The sequence below is a fragment of the Pimephales promelas genome, chromosome 1 (assembly GCF_988280905.1).
Source record: "Pimephales promelas chromosome 1, fPimPro1.hap1.1, whole genome shotgun sequence".
Lineage (NCBI taxonomy): Eukaryota > Metazoa > Chordata > Actinopteri > Cypriniformes > Leuciscidae > Pimephales > Pimephales promelas.
Window position 1 is genome coordinate 25,700,802 of NC_142769.1, and position 27,499 is coordinate 25,728,300.

Below are 27,499 nucleotides of genomic sequence, written 5' to 3' on the forward strand. Positions count from 1 at the left end.
CTTGAGCACCAATACTTCAATAATGGGCAAAAGCCTAATTTCAATAGTGTTCTAGCCCAGTTTCTCCCTTTATCTCTCTCTCCCTTTCAGTTTCTCTCTTCCTTTCTTTGTTGGTGAAGTGCTAATGGGAGTGTAGGGGTGAACAAGTGCTACATTATTGGCAGGCAGGCAGCTGGGAGGGAGGGCTGTTTTAGGATTCAGCCAGAGAAGCACTCTGCTGCACAAGCCTGTTACTCCAGGGACAACTCTGGATTAGTGGTCAGATTTGGTGGCACATCCTTCAATTCCATTAGAAAGGACATGTTTGTATGTGACTTGTAGCACACATGCCTTACAATGACAAAAAAAAAACAACAAAAAAAAAAACATCAAAGATCATTCAAGACAACAATCTTGATTTTATATCATGCTTGCTAATATGTTTTTACAAATCTTTACATAAAATACTTAAGTCATACTACTACTGCTACTAATAATAATAATAATAATAATAATTGACCAATATATCACATGATATTTTTTTTTCCATCATTTAATTGTATTTTTATGTACACTCAAAAATAATCATGATTTTAATGGTAAAAGTGCAAGACTGTTACTTGGTTAACAGAAGTACCCTTACTATATATGGTAAATAACTGTGATAGATCTATCTAATGGCACATTTAATCTAATTTTATTGCAATCTAAAATTAAATCTAATTTTACAATTAATCTAATTTTACTGTTACAGTTTTTGGCAGTGAAAAAGAGTAACTCACTGTATAATTTAAAGTGAAAAACGTAAATTGATATTTCCACAATTCCTTGTGCGAAACTTCGCATTTGATGTATTTCTGTTGAAATACTTGTTTCTTCATAGTTTTCTTAGTTTTTTTTTCTAATCAGTTATGTACATTAGAGTTTTATGTTGCATGTTGTTAAGTTTGTGTTTATTGTATTTTTTTAAATTTCATGCAGGCCTTCTAATTATTAACTATTGTGTGAAAGAGTTGATCAAGTGACTTTCATCCCTGTTATAATTGATGGTTATCAGCATAATTCAACGTTACAAAACAGATATTAATTCTAAAAAATGTCAGTAAATTAACATTATATCAGTTAATGAACTATGGTTTATTACTGTAAATTTTAAGTTAAGCCTGTAAAACCAATAACGTTGCTATGTACTATATTGTTGACTGTAAAGTTCTGGCAACCACAGCTATTTTACCGTAAAAAGTATGGTTATTTTTTACAGTGTACATCTGGCTTATATTTGCCACTGGCCACCTTGCACCATAGTTTATTTCCCATTACTGCATCCCTGCTAAGGCAGGCTCTCCCTAGGCTCTAAACAGTAGGCCTAATAATACAGTACGCACTAAATTGTTGTTCGTATTTAAAGATTCAAAGCTGAAACAGACTAAATCCTGACTTTTTGGAATCCTTTGATACACGGATGAAAGAAATGTATTACTTTGATATTAGATATTACTTTCAGATATTACTTTGGAATATACAGTTTAACACTGTGTTTTGGATCCAAAACACAGTGTTAAACTGTATATTCCAAAGTAATATCTGCATAATATCAGCTTCTCTGAGATGGTCATTGTTGATGCTAGCAGGTCATTGGAAAATTGAACAGCCACCATGTTCCAAAATCATTTTGACCAAATAAAAGCTGGTTTGATCTTCGTGATCCATATGGTCTACCTCATCGCTGTAACTAATGACCATCTAAGACCCACTAAACAGTTACCCATGCATGCTCCAAAACAGTTACCAGTTTAATCTGGATTTCCCAGCAGGGAGGAGAAGAAATGCAGATTACCTCCATGGTAGCCTATTATTATAACCAGAGGCAAATGATGGGAGAAGAAGATTAAGGGTATACGTTTAATCTGAGATATCGGAGTTTCATATTAAAATGCAATACATCTGGTCGTGACGCAACGGCTGTTAATTTATTAGACGCTTGTTGATCTCGCAGAGTGAACCGCATGAAGAAGCGTCCTTTATTTCCCAATGATTTGCTGTGTATACGTCCCCTACGGTTTCCCTCTTATTGGTCGAGCCGTATGCTGATTTGAGAGACAGAGACGGTTAGTTTTCTCCCGAACCCCGTCAGTCTGTCAGTGGTCTGGAAATACCAAAGCGTCTTCTCGCTGCTCACGCGCTCGCTCTCACACAAAGCAAAGCAGAGGGTTCCGGTGGCGCGAGCTGGAACGATCCACTGATGTCGCTTCTTCGTTTAGCTGTTTAACTGCTCTTTAAAAACGTCGAGGGAATCTCATCCTCCGACGTTGGGCTTTTTTTTTTTTTTTAGTTTTTGGATTTTTTTTTTTTTCCAGGGTTTAGACGCAGGATTGTTTTGTGATGGGTGGTGGAAGCGAATCACGGATTTCTTCTCTTTTTATGGAGACCAAAGTGAACAGATTTCATACTGTTGAAAGCAAGTTTTATCTTGATAAAAAGCAAATGGTGGAACAGAGGATTCTTTAGGGGCGAAGGATAGTTACTCAAGATAACAACACTTTTCAAACACAGTTTTCTCAACAGAAAAGGGGGTTTTCTGGTCCGCTACATTGGATTTAACATTTTGTTTGACTGACGCAGCATCGTTTTGGGAGTATCTTATTTGGAGATTTCAGTCCTTTTATTCTACATTTTGGGAAAGAAACTGTATATTTAAAAGAATAAACCCGGACGAGACGAAGTTATGGAGATGCCGATGAAATAAACCCTTTATCTCCGGGTCAAATGACCGCTTTCACTCGTTCTCCAATCTAACCACATTATTTATGACATGGAAAAACGGGGACTCCACAGCGTCCTTTATTATTTCATTCTGAATGCGCCCCTGCTATTCTGTGTAAAAGGTGAGTCAACTTGGGCAGATTTCTCTCCCACGTTGCGTATTTACTCAGCGTGAACAGTCTGTTGAGATTCTCCACTTTTTTTTCTTCGTTTCGTTTCGTTTCGTTTCGTTTTTTTTTTTTTTTTTTTTTATGAATACTGTACTTGCAAGTTAAATAGCTTGTTCATGCCATATCGTTGCATGTTCAGCCTGCAATTTAATGAAAATGTAATAAATTATGGCTACGTGTAGAGAATTGACCATCCTCCCAACCGAACCACTCAAGTAGCATACGCCTACTCAAGTCAGATACAATTTATAACAACAAACAAATGTTAGTCACATCTGACATATAGGCCTTTTAGTATAGGCTATGCTATAGCCTATCTATTTGAGGGGTTTCTTTTAACCAAACTATCTGTTGTTGTTGATGTGTTTTCTTCATAAGCCACATTTACTGAAGTGCCCAAAGATGTGAGTGTCGGTGAGGGCGAGGACATAGAGATGCTGTGCGCTTTTCGAGCCGTCGGAGTCTCGCCGTTCTCTCTGGAGATTCAGTGGTGGTACCTCAAGGAAGCGGCCCCTAAAGAGCTCACTCACGAACTGCAAATTAGCGCTCCGGCCAACAGAGCCAAGGTAATGGGGCTTTTGCTGTTTTAAAAGCTGCCTAAACACAGGCATTTTCAGTTTAAGTTCTTATTCGACTAGTAAGACTGCAGGGCTGGGCTTTGCGTGCAGATGGATCCCTCCTGATGAGCGATCCCAAATAAACACACTCAGGCTATGAGTTATACGTCGTTGAATCAAGTTGGGTTGTGTCTGTGGGTGGGCATTTAGATGGAGGATACGAGCGTGATGTCATGATAGATTGATAGAATTAATAAAGGCATAAATAAACAAACGAATTAAGTGTTTAATGCTTGGTTCATTATAGACCACAAGTAAAAAAAAAAAAAAAAATCAGAACTTTCAATTACTGACAGACCAAAATAAAAAATACCAAAAATAAAATCTACTTAGATGAAGCTGAAGGTCTCTTATAGCCTATTAAACATGGCATTTGAAACACTCGATGTAAATTGAACCGATAATGGGAATTCTGATGAAACACAAAAGGCAACTGTTGCTGTCCATGGTGCTACTGCCAATAGTGGCCTCTCGTTCATTGTTCATTGTATGAACTTTCACAGCTTCAATAAAAGTTGCCTATTGATATTGTGACACGAATAGCCTAATTAAACTACACTGTCTGGCTACTTATATTGTTTTGATGTTATCTATTACAGGTGACCCACCGGGACGCCACGAAAATAAGCGTGAGTATAAAAATCTGATTGTATTTTTGATAATAACATACAGGCTATGTGATTTTTGCCGCTTGACGAAAGAAACGAATGTCTCTTCAAGAAAGAAACGAGAAAAAAAATAAAAGAAAACAACATGTTGGCCTATCATTTAAAATAGATAAACAGGCAAAATAACGATATTGTGACGATCCTTAAATGGTAACGGACAAGCTATTCAGCTGACATGTTTTATACAAATGACTAAATTATAGGCCACATAGACGTTTTTAAATTTAGTTAACAACGCACACATAAATGGCTTTCAGAGAAGTCAATTATTATATATATATATATATATATATATATATATATATATATATATATATATATATATATATATATATATATATATATATATATCTGTGTGTCTGTGTGTGTGTACACCGATATATCTACACCCTGGGCTAGCTCAAATCCTATTGCTCAAGAACTTTTGACAGGCTATAGCCTGCATGTGAGATGCGAATCTGAAATAAATAAAGTGATAGTAGGCTACTGACAGTCGTCTACTACCCTACTTAGTCAAATGAAGCCTTAGATACGGTTCCACCACGCAAAGTTCTTGAGCGGCAGTTGCTATGGATACCGATTTCGAAAAGACCTGGGATTATTAGCCTATTATTATTTATTATTTATTTTTTTGCCATTTAAATGTTACATGTGTACTTTTATATAACAACAAGTTGTCCGCCAAAACCACCCTCATATTTTGGATATGTTTTGTTTAATGGTTAAATAATATGAAACATAGGCTTAATTTAAAAAAAAAAAAAAAAGACTGGGTTGCAAAAATCGCTAATTTCAACAAAACTTCTTGTCTCTTTGTGAGCAGACGGTAAGGGTCCAGGGCAACGCCATTTCCCACAAGCTCAGCCTATCAAGTGTGCGAAAGGAGGACGAGGGAGTGTATGAATGTCGGGTTTTGGACTTGTACTCTGATGAGACTCAGGAATACAAGGTGCAGGCCACTCTGCGCGTGACACCGCGCGAGGGAATGCTGGCCGAGGAAGCCGTGTCTCACATCCAGAACCGATGGCCACTGAGGAACAGCAACACAGGTGGAAGGGCTACTTCTGAACCGGTCCAGGGTCAGGGAAAACCCCGCGTGCCTCCACCGGTTGGAATGGGACCCGCTCCCTCCTCAACGACTACGACGGGATCTGCAGTCAAGTCGTCTGCTTCGCCTCGGCCAGGCAATTCATCTATCCAGAGACAACAGCACGGATCCGGTGAGTGACAGTACAACAGCGACACTGAGCGGCCGAGTGAGGAAAAATTAACAGGTGTTTAGTGTTTGAGAGTTTTTTTTTTTTTTTTTTTTTTTTTTTTTAAAAAGGAATTAAATTATGAAGCCATAATGTAAAACGAATTGATTTGGAGTTTTTAGTGTTTACTATTATGTAGCTCATATTGAATTTCAGAACATTTAGTTCTATTAAATTACTGAAATATAGCCTACAATTAAGGCCTTTAATTCTGATGTTATTTCCATGATATAATTTAGCAGATTTAGCTTTTAAAATACCTCTTTAGTGTGCTGTCTATTTCTGAAATAGCCTTCCGAGTCAAAAAACTGTGTGTGTGTGTGTGTGATGGGAGTAGGCAATTAACTTGTATTCCCCTACCCCTAAAAAGGTGAATCCTGTCCATAAACATTGCTTTTCTATCATTGGGACTGGCATTGACTTTTTTATTTTTTTTACTGTGCTAATGATATTTTATTTATCTTAGCCCTAAGCCTATTCCTCCCAGACCCGTCTTTGCATTTATATAGATTTTCATCAAGACATCATTTATTATTTTGACTAAATCGGGACATTTGTCTGCCAACCCCCCACCCCCTGCTTTCAGGTTTAAACTATCACAGTGCGGCATTTGGTCACCACAATGTATGGGATTGTTGACCCACGCACACACTTATCAATGAAGCACATCACAGAATAATCACATTGGCTGGGAGGTTTAATTTGTCACCCTTCCATACCAAACCTCTACTCTATCTGCTCAGGCCAGGAGAAAATTGTGTGTTTGTGTGTGTGTGTGTGTGTGTGTGAGAGAGAGAGAGAGAGAGAGAGAGAGAGAGAGAGAGAGAGAGAGAGAGAGAGAGAATCAGAGAGAGAGAGAGAGAGAGAGAATCAGAGAGAGAGAGAATCAGAGATAGAGAGAGAAACTTTATGTATTGTACACTCTCTGTGTGTGAAAATCCAAGCAACAAAAGCACAATAAAAGCTGTTTGGCAACCCCATGTCTTTCTTAAACAGGATGTGGCATTGCGATCTGTCCAGAGCATCAGTCTCGACCCTTCTTGTCTCTTTATGACTGTTGTGCACTGTGACAGAGGAGGTTATCAAGATATCACCTTGTCTCTTTAACTCTGGCCTCAGGGGTCAGGGCCTCTATTTATTGGGGTCTTTTTGGAGATTTAGAAGCTTGGGTATGTTCTGACTCTGGATTCTGTCACTGCGGGAGTGAATCCTGCAGACAAAGGAGGGCGATTACATCAAGTCTCTAGCTGAGCCAGAGGAGTTTGTTTGTGGCAGGGATGCATTACCCTGCAGTGACTTACCTTGCTGTGGACTATAGAGTGATACAGTGAATTCAGAAGTGTGCAGTCCCTGTCAATAGTTGCGTTCTAGGGCTCCAATGGTGAACAAGAACTGATATCATCCTGTTCATCACATTTTATAACTGTAACATTTCACTTCTTCTCTTGAGAATGTTAAGTTATTTTTTTTTTTAGATTTTCATAATATATTTAGTTAAAAATGTTTGAAATGCTACAACCCTGATCAGGAAAGTAATCATATTATGTGTAACATGAATTTACATTTAATTTACAAATACACTACCGTTCAAATGTTGGAGGCCCTTAAGATTTTTAATGTTTTTTTAAAGAAGTCTATTATGCTCACCAAAGAAGTATTTGAAAAAGCAGTATTATTGTAAATTAGTACAGCAACAAATATTCCTGACAAAGCTGTATTTTCAGTATCATTACTCCAGTCTTAAGTGTACATGGTCCTTTAGAAATCATTCTACTGATTTAGTGCTCAGCACTAAATATATTTGATCTTATTATCGATGTTGTAAACGGTTGTGCCATTTAATATTTTTGTTGAAATAAAATAATACTTTTTGATTTTTGGTGAAAAGTAAGTTTAAAAGAACAGTGTTTATTTGAAATAGAAATCTTTTGTATTAATGTTTTTACTGCCACTTATGATCAATTGAATGTGTAGTTGCTAAGTCTTTAAAAAAAAATCTTACTTATCTTAACAGTAGTGTATACCTTTGAGGCTTCAACAAATTTCCCTGTGCAAACTAAAATGTAATGTAAAAATGTAAAAAGTAAAAATGTAAAAAGTTCAATAGACTAGTAAATTGATTTTCTATGCAATCTTTCTTGATAAAGAAGCTTCAGCAGCGGGATGCATTTGATGATATATAAAACTGTGACACATGCTGTTTTGGGAACATGACAACTGTGTGGATATATACAGTACATCAGTGTTGGTGTGTGTGTGTGTGTGTGTGTGTGTGTGTGTGTGTGTGTGTGTGTGTGTGTGTGTGTGTGCGCTACCATGCATTACTCAGCCAGCCCTGTCTTTAGTGCAGCCAGACATGGAGGCAGCCATTTGGCGAGGAAGCATGTCGGACATTAAGTGGGCCAGTGCTCTGATCCTCCACGGTATATCATTACAGGCTTTATCCCTACAGTATATCCCCCATTTATTCAGATACCTCATGCATTATTGTTCTCCCTTAGAATTGGTGAAATTTAGAATTGTAATACAAAATCAATTAACCATTTTTTTTTTTTTTTTTTTTTACATTAATATGTTTTTGTGTAATTAGGTACTTTGACTTTGCTCGGAAATACAAACCATGGTTTAAAATCATTAGTGGTTTGGGTCAATGCTAATTTATCCCTGACAACTACAGATCACAATAACGGGCATTATGGGATTTGAAAAAAAAAAAAAAAAATGAAATGTATTGTTTAGTTTAAAAAAATATTTTAAAAAAATATGTTTTAGACTTATTTTTGTTTGTGGGATTGTGTACCTTTGCATTGAATATGATGGAGATCCTCTATTGCACTTATGAATGTGGCAAGGGATTTTTTAAGCCTGTCTCTCTCACAGAGTCAGGCAAATTGATTCAAAACATGCCAAACGATGCTGTTCATGTGTCTGTAAGTGGCACATTTAACATGGACAGAAAAATCTCAAATTTATCTTGGCTTTCTCTTTCCCCCCTTTTGGTTAAGAGCTCAGATTTTGTCATTGTAGTGAGAAGGTTAAAAAGTCATCTGCCACATTTGAAGAATTGCACCTTTCAGTTCTGACCACGGTGTCAGCTTTTGAGAACAGAAAGAAAATTCACCCCTCGCTGCTCACACTCACTCTCTTTCTTTCTCACAGACACACACATTCTCTTTTGGAAACATGTATATGTCACTTTTCCACAATGTCATCTCATTGAGTGGCAGAAACAATTCATATTTTAAAGGAATGCCACTGACAGGAGCTGATAAGCTTGGCTTTCCACACGCTGTCAGGTGCATCAAATTGCCTCTTGCTGCTTTCACTTCATTTACTGGTTATTTTTTTCCCAGCAGGGCTTGGTGGCATGTCTGTCCTTACTAAGCAGATTAACTCATTTCACTTTTGAGAATGGATACATATTACTAAAAAAACAAAAAGATTACAAAAATGCTCTTCAAGGAACATTTCCTGTCTGATCGCTCCTCCAATGAGAGTCTCAATCATTAAAATATGTTTTTATAGCTGTGGTGGGTCTATATTTAAATGCCATTTGTGGTAATTATACAGGAATGATTTAATAAGTTACAGTTTTTACCCATTGCTTACACACATTTTGCTAAATTTGGCTCATTGTGTCAAAACTCTACACACAAGCAAATAAGACACAACATTGGGAAATAAACCATTCACATCTATGTCAAATTTAAACTCTACTATCAAAACCTAACAATCCTTTGTCAAAATGTCACTCTGATGACAAAATGATACCCACTTGCATCATATGAATACACTTTCAGATCAGCAGCAACACACTAGTCTACTTTATATAAAAAACTACAGTCTTTTGTTGTCAATGTTTTATTCAATTCCATAGAGGGCATGTTTTCACAGTTACCAAAAAATGAAATAATGAATTCAAAATTATTAAATTAGTATATTTTACAGTACAGAAAATTCAGTTAAATCAAAAATAAAACAAACAACACACTATTATGAACACAGAAAAACACAATTGTGCGCAAGTGGGCTTATGGATCCTGCCGTCTGTTGGGGTCTGGCCACAGGATCTCATCAACATCACAATGTCTTCTCTTGCTAAGCATCGGGGAAAATATCCCCTTGTGTGCCGAATCCATCCCTGGATTGACCTCACCTCAATGTCTCCGCAGGCCTGTTCCATTGCCTGCAGAAGAGGCATACGGGCATGTGGTTGGCGGTCATATACACGCCATCTCCAAGCGGAAAAAAATTCCTCTATAGGATTTAAAAATGGCGAGTAAGGGGGCAAGTACAGAATTTCAAATTGATCATGGTTTGTGAACCAGTCCTGGACCAGAGCAGCCCGATGGAAACTGACATTATCCCAGACAACAACAAACCTGGGCTGCTCTGGTCCATCCTGTACAACTGCATCATAAAGTGCATCTAGAAATGTTATTACACTGAGGCACTTTTGTAGCTGGCTGATTGGTGTTCATTTTTCTGTAAGTAAGTGTTTTCAGGTGTGTGTCTATGTCTTTTCAATTAACCAATGTGTGTTGTATTTTGAATAGATGTGTTTTCCCAATGGTACCCTGAGATTTCATTTTTGAACTAAGTGTCTTATGTATGAAATAGTGTGTAGTGTCTAGGAGCAAGTGTGTTCCAGAAAGGAGCAAGTGTGTTACAGAATTGCAACTAAAGTGCAAAGCAGCGCATTTGTTTAAGGTATGGTTACACTTTGTTTAAGGTATAGTAAGAACAACTTCAGGTTATGTTACTTTGGTTTAAGCATGTGTCTATAGTGTTCAAGCAATGGGCAAAAACTGTAATGCATTGTTTCAGGATGATGTTGGTTTTTAATTCTATGCTCATTTCGTATTAATGTCAGTGCTTTCTGATTGTATAATTAAGCATATAATTTGTCCTTAGGTTGTTTGTGTGTGTGTGTGTGTGTGTGTGTGTGTGTGTTTAAGGTTTCAAAAAAAAAGTTTAAGGTTTTTTTTAAAAATAAATAAATAAAACAATATTTAGAACAATGTTTTAACATTCCATACTATGAAAGTAAATGTTTTTGACTTTTGACTTGCATTGTTAAGACAAAAAGAAATCTTCAAAATATGTGTGTGTGTGCATGTGTGTGTGTGTGTTTCACACAATAATGAAAGTCAAACAGGTTTGGATCGACAATCCAAGAGCAAATAGTTTGTGAGAGCGAGGCTTATGCAATGCCTCTACCCACAATGCATCATGCCACCTCAGGTGACCTTGGCGCCCTTGATAAGTTAATATCACTCCAGCTGCACAGCTGTTTTAATCTAGTCTGTTTGTGTGCGTGTGTGTTCTCAGAACTCTACGTTCTCTCGACATCTAATGCGCTCCGACATCAATCTGGTTATTTTGCGTTTGATAATTATACAAAATGCATGTGTGCCAATCCTTGTTGAGTTTTACTTACTTTTCAGCTCATTTTTGCCTTCCACACAATCTGAGGACTTAAAACACCTGTCATCAAATTGCGATCCGCCTCGAGAGCGAGTGCGGGGGGTTGTGTTGGTGGGTTGATTGCATGCTTCAGAGGAGAAGTCCAGTGTTTAGTGCTGCTGTGCTGCTTTTACACTTAACTGATGAGCCTCATCCAGCTGCAGGCCCCCTGCCGCAGACATTTATTCACTGGATAGGTTTGTGCATTGTCACTATGTGGGACGCACATTAGCACTTATAGACGAGTGTTAATTGTTTCATCTTTGCTTCTGTCATGTTGAGACACTGTGCTCTGTTTGTGTACCTGCTGATTTCAGTTGGGAAATCAAGGGGAGCGTTGTCTCAATCTACAGTAGCTTTTGTTTGGCTTCATGACTCGCATAAACAGAGAGAGAGAGAGAGAGAGAGAGAGAGAGAGAGAGAGAGAGAGAGGGAGAGAGAGAGAGAGGCAGGTAAGCCTGAAGAAAAGCTTCACAGCATGAATAATAGATATATGAAAGCTGGCTAAAATCAGGAAAAGATGTATAAAAATGGGAGGTGACCGAATAAAAGGACAATCTAGAGGAAGATAAAAGAGCTTCATGACTCATTGACTCATTTTATTAATGCTAAGGGCATCAAATTAAGGAAACAATTAACAACAAAATGGTAGTATTTATTTACACAAATTGCTAACGTTGTTGGCAGTGACTGTTTTCACTCACTTTGCCCACCATACTGTAGCTTAGAGAATCCCTTGAGACAAACAGCGTGTTACTTCTATTTAGACCTGTGTTGATAGCATCTATTACTTTTTGCACATAGTGCAAACAAGATGCTAATCGCTACACAGCCACTATTTACTACTGTAAATTGTATCTTACTTTGTTTTACATTTACAGCAAATACACTGTCTACTAACCAGGTGGAAGCAATTTGTCCATCCACACCACACGGAAATAGTAACGCAACGCAATCGACATCACAAAATAGCCAGGACAGTTCTTTCTGTTTGCACATTTTTAGCAGGCCGTTTCAACCAGAGTTTTGGTGATCCGGTCAACCGTTTCCATCTGATATTAAATGCTTTTCAAATAAGTCTTCTGAGACCAGTTTTGTTGAAATTGTTAATATTCCCTTATTTTGTCACACTCTACATCACTTTCAGCGTTGAGTATTATGCACATGAACTAACTATTTTTATATGTTTTATGAACGAGTGGGAAAAGAGGCGAATGAAAAAGACATGGAAGGCAGTTTGCAATTTGTCACAACACTTCCCAGAACGATCACATTTTAAGGTGCAGTCACATTAACAAAATGTAGAGGATTCCTATCGAAATGTAAATGTAAAACGCTGAATAATGTTACATGTGACTGCACCTTTAGTTTATTGAAGTTTACTGAAAGACTTTCTGGTACAGGATTACACAATCCTCTATTCCAGACTCTAAAAAATACAAACTATATATATATATACAAATTCACATTTGGAATCATGTCATTTTTGCCGCACGCACCTCCGCATCCCATAGACAGCATTTCACAATAGGCTTTTTCTCTGATTTCGAAAACTCTTCGCGATCGACTTAGATCTCTTACAAGATTGACGGGTTAGTGATTCCTGTAACATACTGTTTTACGGTCAATGACATGAGTACTAATCAGCTGTCTCGCGAACGTAACAGCACATTTATCCCCACCAGTGATGCGCGGGTTGATCCGAAATGAGCGGGTGCCTGCGGTCACCCGCGGTTACCCGCAGTTACGGGTCATCCAAAAATGTTTTTAATGATATTCGGGTCGCGGTCGGTCGGGTCGTTTGAAAAAAGATGCCAATTAAACATTTGTATTAATATAGTACTAGACACAATTTTTGATGAAATATACAGCCCTACACATTATTGGCTGAATAACTGGCACGAAGATAACTCACAAGCTCAGTCTAAACAGTTCTCGGTTCTATACTGGTGATTCGAGAACCGCTGTCCCTGTGCGTTCGGTAGTAGCCTACGCAGTATCTATACGCAGTATCAGCTGCTCGTGCTCATCACTTCTCTCAACAGTGGCACCAACATGGCTCGGTTCAGTGAACTGTTGGAGTTACTGGAGTAAAATATAATTCAGGATATTGATTTATTTCGATTCGGAGGGACTGTCAGGCATGTCCGAAAGTGAGTAACTTTAGTAACTTGTGGTTTAGCGCTGACGCAAGACGCGAACTGTTTCGAACGATTCAGTTCGATTTAGTGTACTGGTTCGACCGGTTCACTAAAAAGAACCGGTTCAAAAGAACGATTCGTTCACGAACCGGCCATGTCTATGATCACAGTCTGCAGAGAGATGGAGGCGGCAAGAGAAAAGGTGAAGACTGGGGAGTGGAAGCTCCGCAAATACACATAGAAAGAGTAAAAGTGTGGGAGACATTTGCTGAAATAATGAAAGATGATGACTGGCTTTTCCTTTGTTATGTGTAGGCCTACGTCTTCTTGCGATGCTGTGTTGTTACACGTCTATGGCCCAATAACGCTCCGATGAGCATTTACTACTTTTAAAAAATGCGGCCAGGAAGCGGGTCGGGTACAATATTTTTTTACTTTTTTTTGCGGTCCGAGTTGCGGGCGGGTAATTGAAAACGTCGGTCGGTTGCGGGTTGTTTATACATTGACCCGCGCATCACTGATCCCCACATAACAAACCCATAACACAGCGAGGGAGAACTAAGTTACATGAAACAATCCCAACTACATATTTTACACCACTCACAAGGGAAAAGTCACTACTCACGGAGTGTAAGGCTAGCTTCCAGCTTTCCGCTACTTCTCTTTCAAGGTAGTGCCGAAACGCGTTCTGTAGCGCTGTTTGTTCGATGTTATATGAGTTATACGAGTTATATGGCGACCTTCATAGAAGGGGATTCCCGCGGTTATGTAGATATAAATGTCTCATTCTAAGGTAATAAAAACATTACGGTTTATTAAGTAAGTTCTTTATACACCACTGAAAACATATTTATAGATGTCATATTGCATTTCTGTTAATAGATACTCAACTTTTTTACACATTGCACCTTTAATGCTGACCACTTGTGATCGGATCATGAAAAATGCATTGCTTGTTCATATCAGGGAGCCTGTATCTCATGACATGCTACAGCTGAAAAGAGTAAAACTAAGAACATCCATATTTTATGTTTCCATACAGTAGAACATGTGTAGTGCTTTTTCAGTCCTGTAAATGATGTGGGTGTGGCCATCTGGAGCGACGTCACAGAAATAGAAACCAAGCAACTAACCAAAAGAAGTTGCTTATCATGATAACAGATGGTTAGAATGAAAATTATGAATAAAGTGGATGAGATTCTTAAAAGTAGTTGTTGCTTTACCAAGTTGCATCTGGTTAGGACACATTGTAAATGTAGTTAGCTGCCAAAACATGCATAGGCTACTATAGACTTTAGTCAGATTAGACAGCATTTTGAATTTAACGTGGATGTAAACAAGGCACACACTGTATCAAGTTCTTCGATCATAATATGTTCAGAACAGCTTTCAAAACTATTTTATGTAGATTTTTTTGTTTGTTTGTTTGATCAAATGAACAACATATTGCTAGACAACAGTCCAGTCCATTGAATGCGCTGTACTTATATCCCTCACAGCCTTGTTTTTTTTCCTGTCAAATATTAAAAATCTAATTACCCTAAGGTCTATTACATGTACAGTAACTGATTGTCTTTGTCTTTTCATGGGTGAAATGGCCAAAACAGGTCAAGTGCATATACAGAATACTGATTGTGTTTGATCGATATTCGCTCTTTTTCAGCCATTCGGGCTTAAATCTTATTGTTCGCTGAAGCTCTGCTCATGTCCAGAGGGAGCAAGTGCAAGTGTCACCCGCCCTTTTTCATTTCCATTATCATTGATTGTTTATCATCATGTTTCTTATTTTCCTTTTCATTGGCTTTCTTTGTGAAGATATCATAATTGCACTGCTTTGTACCACGGTTTTGATATTATAATTCAAGATCCATTAGCATCTCAAGTACTTGAAACGAGCAATCATTTAAAGGTGTCATCGATTTACTATACCAGCCTCCGCATTCACAGGCATGCTGGGATGGCCAAACATATGCCAGCAGCTTATAAAGCAAGGCTTCGACAATCTATAGTCAATTGGATTTTGAGGTGTGCAGAGTGTGCTACTGAAACTCTATTATCCCTCAGAGGGAGAGGGACACGGATCAGGTCAACAGATATGATCACATCATAACCCTCTAATCCTTCATCTTTAGAGTCCACTGCTTCTGATCCACCAGTGGACCCTCAAGGGCCATTATAGCTCTGCGTAAGAACACCTGCTGAGATCAGAAGGGAGTAAAAACCGCTGATAAAAGCAAAATATGACATGTGACTTATTTTTTACAAATTCCGTAATGCAGCAAGAACACTGGATTTATAATACAGGATGGTTTGCCATCATTAAGACAATCTGCATTGCATCAGGAGAAGCTAATGGAGAATGTCAGGTCATTTGTGCATGGCCCGAGGGCTCGACGGAAGGGAATATTACTGTGAGCTGATACATTTAAGCATTCGTGTCTAGAAAAGAGCAGTGTCGGTTAAGAGAATTCTGCTTTTACAATGACTGGTCCACATGAAAACGTAATCTCAAGACCTGGGGCAGGAGGATGTTGTATATAGTTAAAAGAGTGAGAAAAGGGGCAATGTGAACAAATGGCCTAGAAATAAATGAGAATAAATATTCTGCATACAGTCAATCTGCTGAATATGTGCCTAAATTCACATATCTTTCATATCCTTACAATTCAATTGGATTGTAAGAAGACAATTCACTCTTTTTTGACCAGCATTAATTATTAAACAAACAACGTGGGCTTTTTTTTTTTTTTGTTTTGTTTTTTTTTTGCATGAATGTGATTCACCTTTTACATTTCTACAAAACCGAATGAGAACCATAATCCCTCAAAGGTTATAAAGTATTATTAAAAGTGCCACTGACCTCGATCACTGGGGTGTGTTCATTAAATACGTTATTAAGCGAACAGACAGATTAATGTCCTTTTCTAGAGGGTTAAATGAGGAAGAGGAGGAGATTACCGATGACATGTGAGTAATGAGCTGGACGCAGAAGCCCTCTGCGTCGATGGTGACTGTAATTATTTCCACAGCAGTCAGGGTCATGACTTTGCCATTTTAGCTGATTTGCACGTCTGTTCGTGTATTCACTTACCCTTGTTTAGTCTAATCTCTTGTGTATCTATCATGTCCCTTGGTAAGAGGTTTTCATTGCGTGCACAGTGACATTTTGAAGGACGATCCTCTGATTTCAGAAAATGTGTGACCAACTATAGCTCCAATATTAGGGTTAGTAAAGTTATATCTGTTATGTTTTTATACAGACATACTACTACAAAAGTATTAAGAGGAAAAGCTGAAGGTTTCTTTGTGTCAAATCAAGAGTAAGCCTTGCTGTAATGTTTGACTTTGCAGAAAGAGCATGAAATTGAATCACACCGTACCTCCAGCCGCCCTGAACTAACTCAACCAACCATGCAGGAGTACAACACCATCCTCTTTCCTCTGCATTAATGATGATCGAAGAGAGGAAGCAAAATAAACCTTGGTTCAAAAGACATATGGACACGCTCCAGGAGCCTACACTGTAAGACATGCTCCTGGGTCGTGCTAGCATGATGTGCGCTATTTTCCTGTCACAAAGCAGCTTGGCACACCATGCTAATCTGTTTGGGGATGATCAGAGAGTAAGAGTAAATGAGTGTCATGAGAAATGGCCTGGCGAAAATCAGAACTGCAAAAAACATAAGGCCACTTCACAGTCTAAAAGTCAGCGGCACTGCAGCCCCTTTAAGCAATGAATCGTTACTAGTGTGTTTATGTAGTGTGAGAATGTGAAGGGATGTGTGATCTAAATGCATCCTTCTGGCATTCTACTTGTGTGGTGTGTTTGTATAAGTGCGTTCATGTCACAATCGGTTTCTGTATTCTGCTGTGCCGTTGTTGGCTAGCACTCAAAAGGCCCGTGGGCTGCTGTTTTGCTGTCAGTCACAGAAAGGATATGTCATGTAGTTTCCACACGAGGGCAAGTAGCTTTCATGGCCCATAGGGCTATTATTTCCATGTTAGGAGCAGTGCGCCATGTTTTTTCAACATCTCCAGCAGAGCTGACTGCATTTAAGTCTTGTAAAATGAGATTGTCAACTTCGATGGAGGAATGAGGCGATAACAGCAAAATTGCTGTGCAGTTGTTATGAAAGAGCCATTTGGAGGACTTTAATAATGTGAAATATGGCCCACATGCTGAATCAGATTTTGATGCAATAAATGTCCTCAGACTAAAAGCAATGAATGTGCTCTGTTTGTCAAACTAGTGCTAATGTTCTTGGTAAATGAATGTTTAAAAACTGCTGATATTAATTGTATATGTGACCGTGCATGTGATCTAAAAGACATTTCTGTCTCTCTCGCTGACATTTGCAGGTTCCGGAAACACGGCAGCCACTGAGCCACTCCTTTACATCTCTCTGCTGATCCTGCATAAGCTCCTCCCCTTCCTGTTTGCCTACTAAGAGACCACAGCCAAACAACTCGCAATGATTTCACTTTATGTACCAAACAACAAAGGGAAAATATAACTATGTATCTATAAATATATATAAATATATCTACCATTATGGCACTTCACAAAGAGGGATGGGATACGACTTACGAAGAAAATAAAAATATCAGAATAATAATGAGAAGGCCATTTTCTTTTCTGGGACTTGTGTAGAAGATCTGTCTCAGATTTGGATGTACAATGGATTCTATATGAAGCATGATGAAAAACAAACAAACAAAAAAATAAAAAATTAAAGGAGTCTATGTGAATTAGAGCTTCACAACTGTGTCACACACTCAACTGACATCCATAAACGCTTGCCTTGCCATATGCATGGCTCTATTAATTTATAATTTTTTTTTTTTTTTTACTTTATGAATTAAGGTCTTTTTGTTTGTTTTCCAGTTCACTGCGGTTTTAATTTTAGCATTGTTCTTATCAGAGTATCTGATATTGAATCATAAATGACTTAGTTTTTTGAGATTGCTTTGTTTTGTTGTTTTGTTTTGTTTGTTTGGTTTTTTTAATAAATTTATCAACTTTTTTTGTTTTGTTTTTTTGTTTTTTTTTGCATGAACTGTTCAGCGGTCTCATTTTTGATTTCATAAAGGTGAAAGAAGGCTCTCTCTCATGTCAGTTCTTTCTACAAGACTGTGTGTAATACTGTAATTCTGTTCCCTCACTGACTTCTGAGTTCTCAAGCATATTTTGTCTCATAATGTATAAAAATGCAACCATATATATTTTGATCAAATAAGGCACATGTTACCATAGTGGTTGTTAGTCACCTCTAATAATGTTTATTTTTATTAAAGGTATGGTGGTCAAAATAATACATTCATTTATAAAATTTAAAAAAGAAAAGAAAAAAAAACATTGGTATGTTGCCAACACAGTTGAAATAAAAGTTGTTTCTTTAAATAAATTAAAAAAAAAAAAAACACTGTTTTTGTTTTATTCAGGTGCACAAGAATCAGGCAGCTGCATGACAGTAGTGTCTCAGCTAAACACTACAGCGTCCCATGGGTGTCATGAACTGTAACGTATTCTTCACAATAGGATAGGCCCAAATCCAGCTGGAAAACACATTACTCTCGCAAGCATCACCAACTGAGCACAGCTGCCGTACAACTCACGGTTCATTTCATTAGTCAAATGCACATCACCCTGTCAAATAACTGTTAATTCTCTGCTGCTGTCTTCACTGAACCCTACTCCACTCTCTTCCGCTCTACCTAAACACATCTTCTGATAAATGGCAGAGGCATTGTTCCTTGCTAAAACACTGCATTCTATTGTCTTAATGGAAGCCTGCAAGGCATCACATAACAAACCAGACTCTCACTGAATTAGACATTCATTGTGTTTATCGCCTTCAAGTAACTGACTATCACTCACTTTGAATTTAACCTGCATAATGAAAAGTCATCTTCCTTTCAATGGAATAAATAACAGTTTATACAAACATAAATGGATATTACGGGTCAAAACGAGAAGCAAGCGAGTATCCACCACAACATTAGCATTTTTCTTTTTTAAGCAAAATGAGCCAGGTGGCTTTCATTCTGCTTGGTGAAGGTCTCTTCTTCCCATCAAATTAATGAGTGTTTGACATGGCCATTTATATGTGTTACATAACAAGACCCTGAGTGCTTTCCCCACCCCTGTAAATCATCCCTTATTCAAATAAACTAGCATGGCACACTCTTGTTTTCTGTCCTACCTCCTCCTAAAATTCACTTCTGAAGGAAACATCAGTGACAGACTGCAAAAAAATCTCGCTGTGGATTTTATGCAAATGCACTCATGCAAATATCTTGTGTAAGACACAATTGTTGCCAACAACAAAGTACAAATATAGTGATTATAATTGCTTTGTCATTGATTAATTTATCTGGCTGTCAATTAAATTGTTAGTATGACAATGCCTCAGAGGCTTGAAAATGGATATTTGGTTGCTCTTTTAAAGTGCAGATCACATTAACTTTGTCTCAGATATTTAACCAAATAAATTCTTAGGAAAAAATAAATGAGAAAATTACTGACAAGTGTAGAACTATACAATTAAGGTGAATATAACATTTAAGATGTTTTGGTTTTGAATGAAAGATCAGAAATGTTTACATTAATATTAAAGTTTTACTCAAAAAAAAGGTTCCCACTTATTAGGAGTCTTTAACTTTGTACTAACATTTAAATTAATAAATTGATACAATGCACTTATTGAGCATTAAACTTGTGGGCTTAAGGGATGCACATATGACCCAAAGGGAAGCATATGGGGAATCACTGGGTTGTCCAGCCGCAGGTGGACTATTTTAGGGGTGGCAAGGTGGCTTGCCGAGGGTTGCTCAGGGGAGGGACTATGCACACGGGAGGCACCTAGCCGACGCGCACGCAATAGACACTGGCGCCGACGACAGGATTGCTGGAGGAACTAGGGCTTTCAGGGAAGCTCACCTGAGGAAGTATAACATGAATCCACTCCGTAGAGTGGAATGGCGAGCAAGTGAAGACACCTGAGCGGGTCCGGTACTAGCTGGTTGAAGTGAGATTGGAGAATCAGAGACTTTAGTATCTGGCGAATGTGTTAGGTGTCGCCCAGCCTGCAGCACTATAGATGTCTGTTAGTAAGGCACTATGCGCTAGAGCCCAAGAGGACGCCACACCCTAGGTGGAGTGGGCAGTCACACCACCTGGTCCTGGAAAGGAGTTGTAGGAACCTTGGGCACATATCCAGGCCGGGGTCTCAGGGTCATGTGAGAGTAGCCCAGCCCGAATTCCAGGCACGCTTTGTCAACGGAGAATGCCTGCAGGTTCTCACCTTCATGATGGAGGCCAATGCAACCAGAAGCGCTGTCTTCATAGACAGGAACTTTCATAGACAGGAACTTGAGCTCCACTGATTCCAAAGGCTCAAAGGGAGGCCTCTGCAGGGCAGTTAGAACCAATGAGAGGTCCCAAGAGGGAACGAGAGGAGGGCGATGAGGATTTAGTCTCCTCGCTCCTCTCAGGAAAACAATCAGGTTGTGCTTCCCCACGGACTTACCATCGATAAGGTCATGTTGTGCGGCAATAGCAACGACATAGACCTTGAGGGTGGAGGGAGACAGCCTTCACTCCAACCCTTCTTGAAGGAAGGAAAGCACGACACTGATCGAACACCTCCATAGGTCTTCTCGGTGAGAAGAGTACCAGTTGATGAAGAGGTTCGCATAGGTCAACGCATAGACGTGTCTCGTGTACAACGCTCTAGCGGAAGTGATGGTAGCCACCACCGCTGGTGGTAGGGTACTCAAACCTGCCTGGTGGAGGTTCCAAAGATCGGGATTCCGGACCAGGTCCGGGAGGACCAGTACGGCGCAACCAGAATGACCTGCTCCTCATCCTCCCTGACCTTGCGCAAAGTCTGAGAGCTGAAAGCTTGTCGTTACAACAACATGGCGGGTAGGGCGTTCCAGGGGCACATTTTTACAGTGATCAGGCAAATCTAAGAACAATTTGTGACAGAGAGATCTCCCCCGATATAGAGGAGACACACATGAGATTACACGCGTTAAGATAAAAATCTGAAAAGCAGGATACTCCTTTAGCTCTCCACTGTGGTCTCATTACTGTCTAAGTGAAACAACAGATATATGAAGAGTTCAGATGCAAAAGCCTCTAAATGCCATTTGAAATTTTATTCTTTAATGATGATTTTTATCAAACTTGTATATTTTATTTCATTAATTTCACTTAAATAACAATTAATAGGTAATAATCATCTTTGATATTTAAGTGAAATCACTGAACTTAAATATACAAGTTTGATAAAAATCATCATTAAAGAAGAAAATTTCAAATGGCATTTAGAGGCTTTTGCATCTGAACTCTTCATATGAAATCTTATCATTTTATCTAATATGCAGAAAGCCTCCGAGTACAATGCTGTCGCTTTATGACACATTTCTTGTTCCTCCAGGTATAATTGTGCCTAAGCTGGAAACAGACAAATAGCCAAATGCTGGGATCCCTGGGATTTTGAGCACTGTAGATTAAAAAGAAACAGTATAGAACATTACAAAGAAGATTTTCCTAACATATGTATGTTCTATCCATCACTAATCCAGAGAGTCACGAGTTCATATTAGAATAAAGGGTTAAAAGAGGTTAAACCTATAGCTCCAGTCTTAAACTGTGGTGATTTTGCTTTTATAAGGTGAAATAAAATGTGTGTTGGACACAATGGACACAATATTTAAAGTAAAGTAAATAAAATTGCAATCTCAATACTTGGTGTATCACCAGGTAATGGCTTCATTGAAGTATTTGCATGCAATAAAAGGCGATCAAATACAGTAATATATGCATTAGATTCTTGCTATAAGCTTTATGTGTGGTGGATCAGCAGATGGTGAGATGATAATCTTTGCAATGGACTAGCCGAGGCAGAAATTTGTGTTACCACACAAGAAACACAAATCCTTACAGTAGATAAAGAATTCAGAGCAAGGTTTGCTGTATTACAGTGTGTTCAGTTCATAAGCCATGTCTGCCGATTAATCAGCCACACAGGGGCATTTATTTCCCCTGTCTAAGGACAAAAAGGAAAGTGCCTGGAATGTGCAGGACATTGGGAACATGACTGAGTTTCATTTGCTTTTTTTTTTTTTTTTGCTTTTTTGTTTTATGGTTGACAGTCAGCGCACACTGAGGTGATGCATTGTGTGCCAGAGACTTTTGCCCTCAGACTCGCACTTTCACCGAGCATGATAAATCCATGATGCAATCTATGCTGTTCTGTTCTGTTCTAATAAAGCACAACAGAGAGATAACCAAACAACAGCACAGGGCTGTTACCAATGAAGCATGAATGGGCGTAATGACAAACATGGTCTCAGAACACTGTCAGTGTGAGTGGCAGTGTCAGACCTCTCGACAAATGGACACAAGCCCACTGACCTGACCAACCAAAATTGTGGTCTCAAAGGATGTATTTTCAAGTACAATAAAAGTTCAATGTCTAATCAAATTAAATGAAATATTATACCATGAACTCAATTATATTACCTCATTGAAAAGAGAAAGCTTTCATTTTATACTCTCTTTCAGAAAAGGTAAACATCTACATTTACATATTGTTTTAAATTAGTCAATTTGATATTTCAGATTTTTTAGACTTTAGAGATGTTGATAGTGTATAAGTTTGCAAAATTAAATAAGATGGTCACTGTGAATGAGATATAAATGCAAAGCAGCTGATGAGTTGAGAATGTAACAGCAATCACACAGTATATGAGAGGGATGGGATTCTCAGACCCCGATGGCAGATGCAAAATAACTTTATAAAATCCATGCAATATACTGTTGAGTACATATGGCATAGTATAAGGGCATAATGTATAGTATGCCATTTGGGACTTTTCATTCAGACAAGTAGATAGACACTTAGCACGATTTAAGGCAAAAAAGGAGGTAAAATGTGCATAAATAGGTCAGTCAGATCACAGGTATAAATTCACAGTGTAATAAGACCAAGAAAACATGTGTTAATGAATACATTTATGAGTAGAATAAGATATTTAAACACAACTAATCCAACACTGTCAAAGTGACATAGCTGGACATTTGCTCATCTTCAAGAAACGAATCAGTCAAACTGAAACTTGTCACAAAAGTGTAGAGAGATCAGGGAATTTGCATTAGCATGTTTAATTCAAAATTACACTGTTAGAAGTGCAAATCTCAAATCATGAAGTAAATCTAACTTAAATAGACTGGTTTGAATTTCAAAGTAAAACAACATTTTTTTACAAGCGAATATCTGTGTGTGTGCGCACCCTACAAAGGTAAAATATATAACTATGATTTTAAAGCATTTTTAGTCTAAGATCTCTTAAATAGATATCGGTATGTTACATTCTGCTCTAGTACAAAATGACATGACCCTGTGTCAACTGGAATTCTGGGAAACTAATTTCCACTCGCTGTTACAAACATCGCTGGCATCAGGAAGAAGAGATTACAACTGGCTTCTCAGGCAAGAATACAGAGCTTGATGTATGAGTGAGGTTTTGTATCCTTCACCTTATGGAAAGCTTTAGATATTGTTATTTTAAATATTTGTTTTGCATTTAATTTAGAATTGCCATTACATTCCTTCCTGAAGTTTAAATAGAAGTAGTATTAGAAAGAAAAAAAACAGTAACACTTTAGAAAAATGGTGTCTCATTTATAGGTAATTATGTGAAAAGTAGCGAGGACCAATTAATAGTGTTTTTTTTTTTTTTTAATTAATAGCTAGTATGTAATATGTATGTAATAGCTAGTAACTAGTATGGAAACCAGGTAAACTAATCAGTAATATCAGTTAGTACTAAGATAGTTCTTATTAGGTAATCAGTAATTACTGAATGAGATTAACCTCATTAAGAGCTACTAATTAGACATATTATGAAGATCTCCAAAGCCAAGACTTCTTCAAAACACATGAACGCACACAGCAGAGTCTGCTAAACTTCATGCAAGACAGTGTTAAATGTCTCAAAGCACATAACATTACAATAATAATGAACATAAGCAACTTACAGACCTCTTACTTGCACCACCTGACTTTTGCAATGATTGGACCTCTCATTTTTTGGTCCTAAGACTTCCACATACGATATATGTACTGTATATAAATGTATTTAAATGTTCAAAGCACAATGAGACGGGCATTTTGAATCCCTTTACTGGCTAATATGGAGCATGCTTTGATTTAACATACGCATTACTGTACGATTTTTGAACTTAAAGAAACACTTGTGGCTTCCAAAATATGTACAATGGGGAGATAGTTGACAGGACCAGACTTTGGCAATATGGAAGGAGTTGCTTTGAGCACGAAAATTAAGGCAAGTCGATTTGCTTTTCATTTATTAGAAAAATATAAACAAAGACTCACTTCTGATGAACTGAAAATTTTTATCAGACTACTGTGAAACCAAAAGTGTTCCTAATGAAAAAGATGTATTATCTGAGTTATATATATATATATATATATATATATATATATATAGCCACAGTTAAATCCTCATTAATTTTCATTTTTATAGTTCCATGAATGATGTTATTACATTTGAAATGAAATGGTGTAAGAAGGAGGCTCTGTGCTCTGTTATTGATGGGAACATATTTTCTTTCTCTTCTACTATAGTTCTTTGTGGTATAAAAGGTAAATGTAAAATGGTAAATGTTGATTTATTGAAAAAAAAATCATGTGAAAAATTGTAATAAAGTATTTTTTTTCAAAACTCTCTCTCTCTCTCTCTCTCTCTCTCTCTCTCTCTCTCTCTCTCTCTCTCTCTCTCTCTCTCTCTCTCTCTCTCTCTCTCTCTCTCTCTCTGTGTGTGTGAATCTATTAGCCTGTTGATGGCTGTTCATCAGGGTGCTTCCTAGCCTTGAAGAACAGATCGGGTTGATAAAAGGATGTAAAAGGATTAGGGCTTCAGACAGCCAAGGAGTGAAGACAGGGAAAATAAGATTACTGCTCTTCTCACTATGGTCTGTTCATACTGGGTGGTTTACTTCAATGAAAAAAAAAAAAGTTATTCACATGAGGAAAAGGAGGATAAGGAATAATAAAAGTTACAAGATAAAATGTTTTGATCTTTTAGATTTTAGATATTTTAGATTAATTTTGCACAGATTATTTTCAAAAGCACAATGCTTGAACATGCATGTTCAGCAGAAAGAATATGCAACAACCAGAGGGCATCTTAAATAATAAAGCACTTATGTTCACACCTACCACAGAACAATGTCGAAATGGAGAGAGAAAATGTTTTTAAGTAGTTCCCAACTTGTTCCTTATCAATGAAACATGGCGATGTATTCCACCCAACAATAAACACCTAATGGATCAGAGCACTGTATGTCAAAAACTCAATTTCGACCAAAAGTGGAGATAGAACCTTATAATTCTAAGCTAGTCCAACGTGTTCCACTTTACTTGAGGTAAGGGGAAATATTAATGACACTGTTGTTAAAGCATTTGACAGTTTGATAATCCTTAATGACATCTTTATAACTAGTACAATGTGTTCCACTTTACTTGAGGACAAGTAAAATATTCATGTCACAGTTATAATGGTGTCATGACAACCAAAGTTAAAACCAACCATAACATATGACAGGGTAATGTAATGTTAACACAAAGCTAAATAACTTCTTTAAGTTAGATAATTAGACATGTTATGACAAATTTGTGACAGGTTGACAGGTTATAATTTCTTGGTTAATGTCAAGTTGTTATAACAAAGACATTTTAAACAATGTCAACTTTGCATTAAAAGTGTCATAATTTACCGAATGACACTTAATGACAACAGTCATAAACATTCATAAAGACTCCTTCATATTCATGACAGGTGTTATGTCATATTTATGACAGTGTCATGTCAGTCTTATGCACACCCCTTCAAATAAAGTGGTACCAAATCTTTTTTTTTTCCATTTTCTTTTTCTAAATAATCAAAGTGTTCAGTTTGTAACAGAGTCATTAATTCACTGTCTATTTGGCGCTCTTCTGTGTGTGACGTCGCGGATCTCTTTGAGTATTTTTTTTTTTTTGCTGATTTTGTTGTTATCCTTTGTCTTCGCGCATTTTGTTAGGGCAACTGTATATACAAACATTAAGTATGTTCGCGTGGCTCTGAAACAGGTAAAAGAGAGCAGTCAAAATTGATGTTTTGACATTATGCTGGACTCCTTCACCAAACTCGTTTCGGGATGTCGGTGTGACACCAGACCAGGCCCGAGCAGGGTTTTTTCCTGACAACCAGAGCCGAAAGCAGAAACGCGGCAGGTGGGGAGGAGCCGCATTAGAGGTTTCGTCGCATGGTTAGCAGAGGAAGGCTAATGTTACCGGTCATACTGTTTGCAAACGTCCAGTCACTGGAAAACAAAATGAACGAACTACATGCACGGATATCTACGCAGCAATATCTCCAGGATTGTTCCATGCTGTGCTTTTGTGAACGTGGCTAGGAGACAAAACTCCAGATGAGTCCATTACAACAGGGGGCTATATGGTCTGTAGAGCCGATCGTAACGGTTGTGACAAAACCCACGGGGGAGGAACAGCAATCTTTGTCAATCAATCCTGGTGTACAGACAGTAAGATGATTTCACAGTATTGCTCTGAAGAGGTGGATTTATTAACCTTAATGGTTTGACCATTTTATTTACCCAGAGAGCTGCAGTGTATTGTTGTGAGTGTTGTGTACATAGTAACATTAAAAATGCTTACACAGCAGAGTCCAAACCTCATTTTGGAAAATCTTTCCATCTAGCAATCCTGCTAAAGCCAACTTATTTTAGAAGACTCAAGGACAATCCAGTCACAACTAAAGCTGTCAACATATGGACTGACAGTGCACTGATGAACTTGCTGGGCTACTTAGAGGCTACAAACAAGAACATCTTCAAGGAGGCTACAGACAATATTCCTGACTATTCAGAGACTGGTAGGTAAGCACAAACATTGGCCTAAACACTCAACATATAACTTGAGATATGGCAGACCGGACAGTATTATCTGACACAGGGTATAGTTATATATATATATATATATATATATATATATATATAAAAAAAAAAAATTCTATCCACGGTTAGACTGATGGCTGAGGGTAAGGCTGAGGGAACAAATATGTCTGTCTCATCTTTATAAAATGATAGGTGTCATCTCCTTTTACATAAAGATATTATAGGTAGTTTATGCCTGTGATGTGTTTGTGTCTCTGTCTCTGTTAAACAGAGAATGTTTTATGACAGTACTTTTTAAAATATTTGTTTTATGTATTATCTCAGGACAGTGCAATAGTATTTAATGTTTACTAATCTTAATTAAATCTTAATCTTAAGTAATGTGGAATGGAAATTGCTTTCACTGTTATGCTGATGATACTCAGCACGAACGAAACTTACCAATT

The 27,499-nt window shown here is 37.8% G+C and overlaps 1 protein-coding gene and 1 long non-coding RNA gene across 2 annotated transcripts; both read left to right on the forward strand.

The window, feature by feature from the left end:
• The first annotated feature begins 1,988 nt into the window (after positions 1 to 1,988).
• Positions 1,989 to 17,715, forward strand: vstm2b (V-set and transmembrane domain containing 2B). The gene is made up of 5 exons (XM_039674395.2): positions 1,989 to 2,864; positions 3,291 to 3,478; positions 4,129 to 4,158; positions 5,021 to 5,417; positions 17,420 to 17,715. The coding sequence occupies exons 1-5, from the start codon at positions 2,792 to 2,794 to the stop codon at positions 17,506 to 17,508; spliced, it is 777 nt and encodes a 258-aa protein (XP_039530329.2). The 5' UTR covers positions 1,989 to 2,791; the 3' UTR covers positions 17,509 to 17,715.
• Positions 17,716 to 26,197: 8,482 nt separating this feature from the next.
• On the forward strand, positions 26,198 to 27,135 carry LOC148998434 (uncharacterized). The gene is made up of 2 exons (XR_016157714.1): positions 26,198 to 26,681; positions 26,858 to 27,135. It is a non-coding gene; the product is annotated as an uncharacterized LOC148998434 (long non-coding RNA).
• The last annotated feature ends 364 nt before the right edge of the window (positions 27,136 to 27,499 follow it).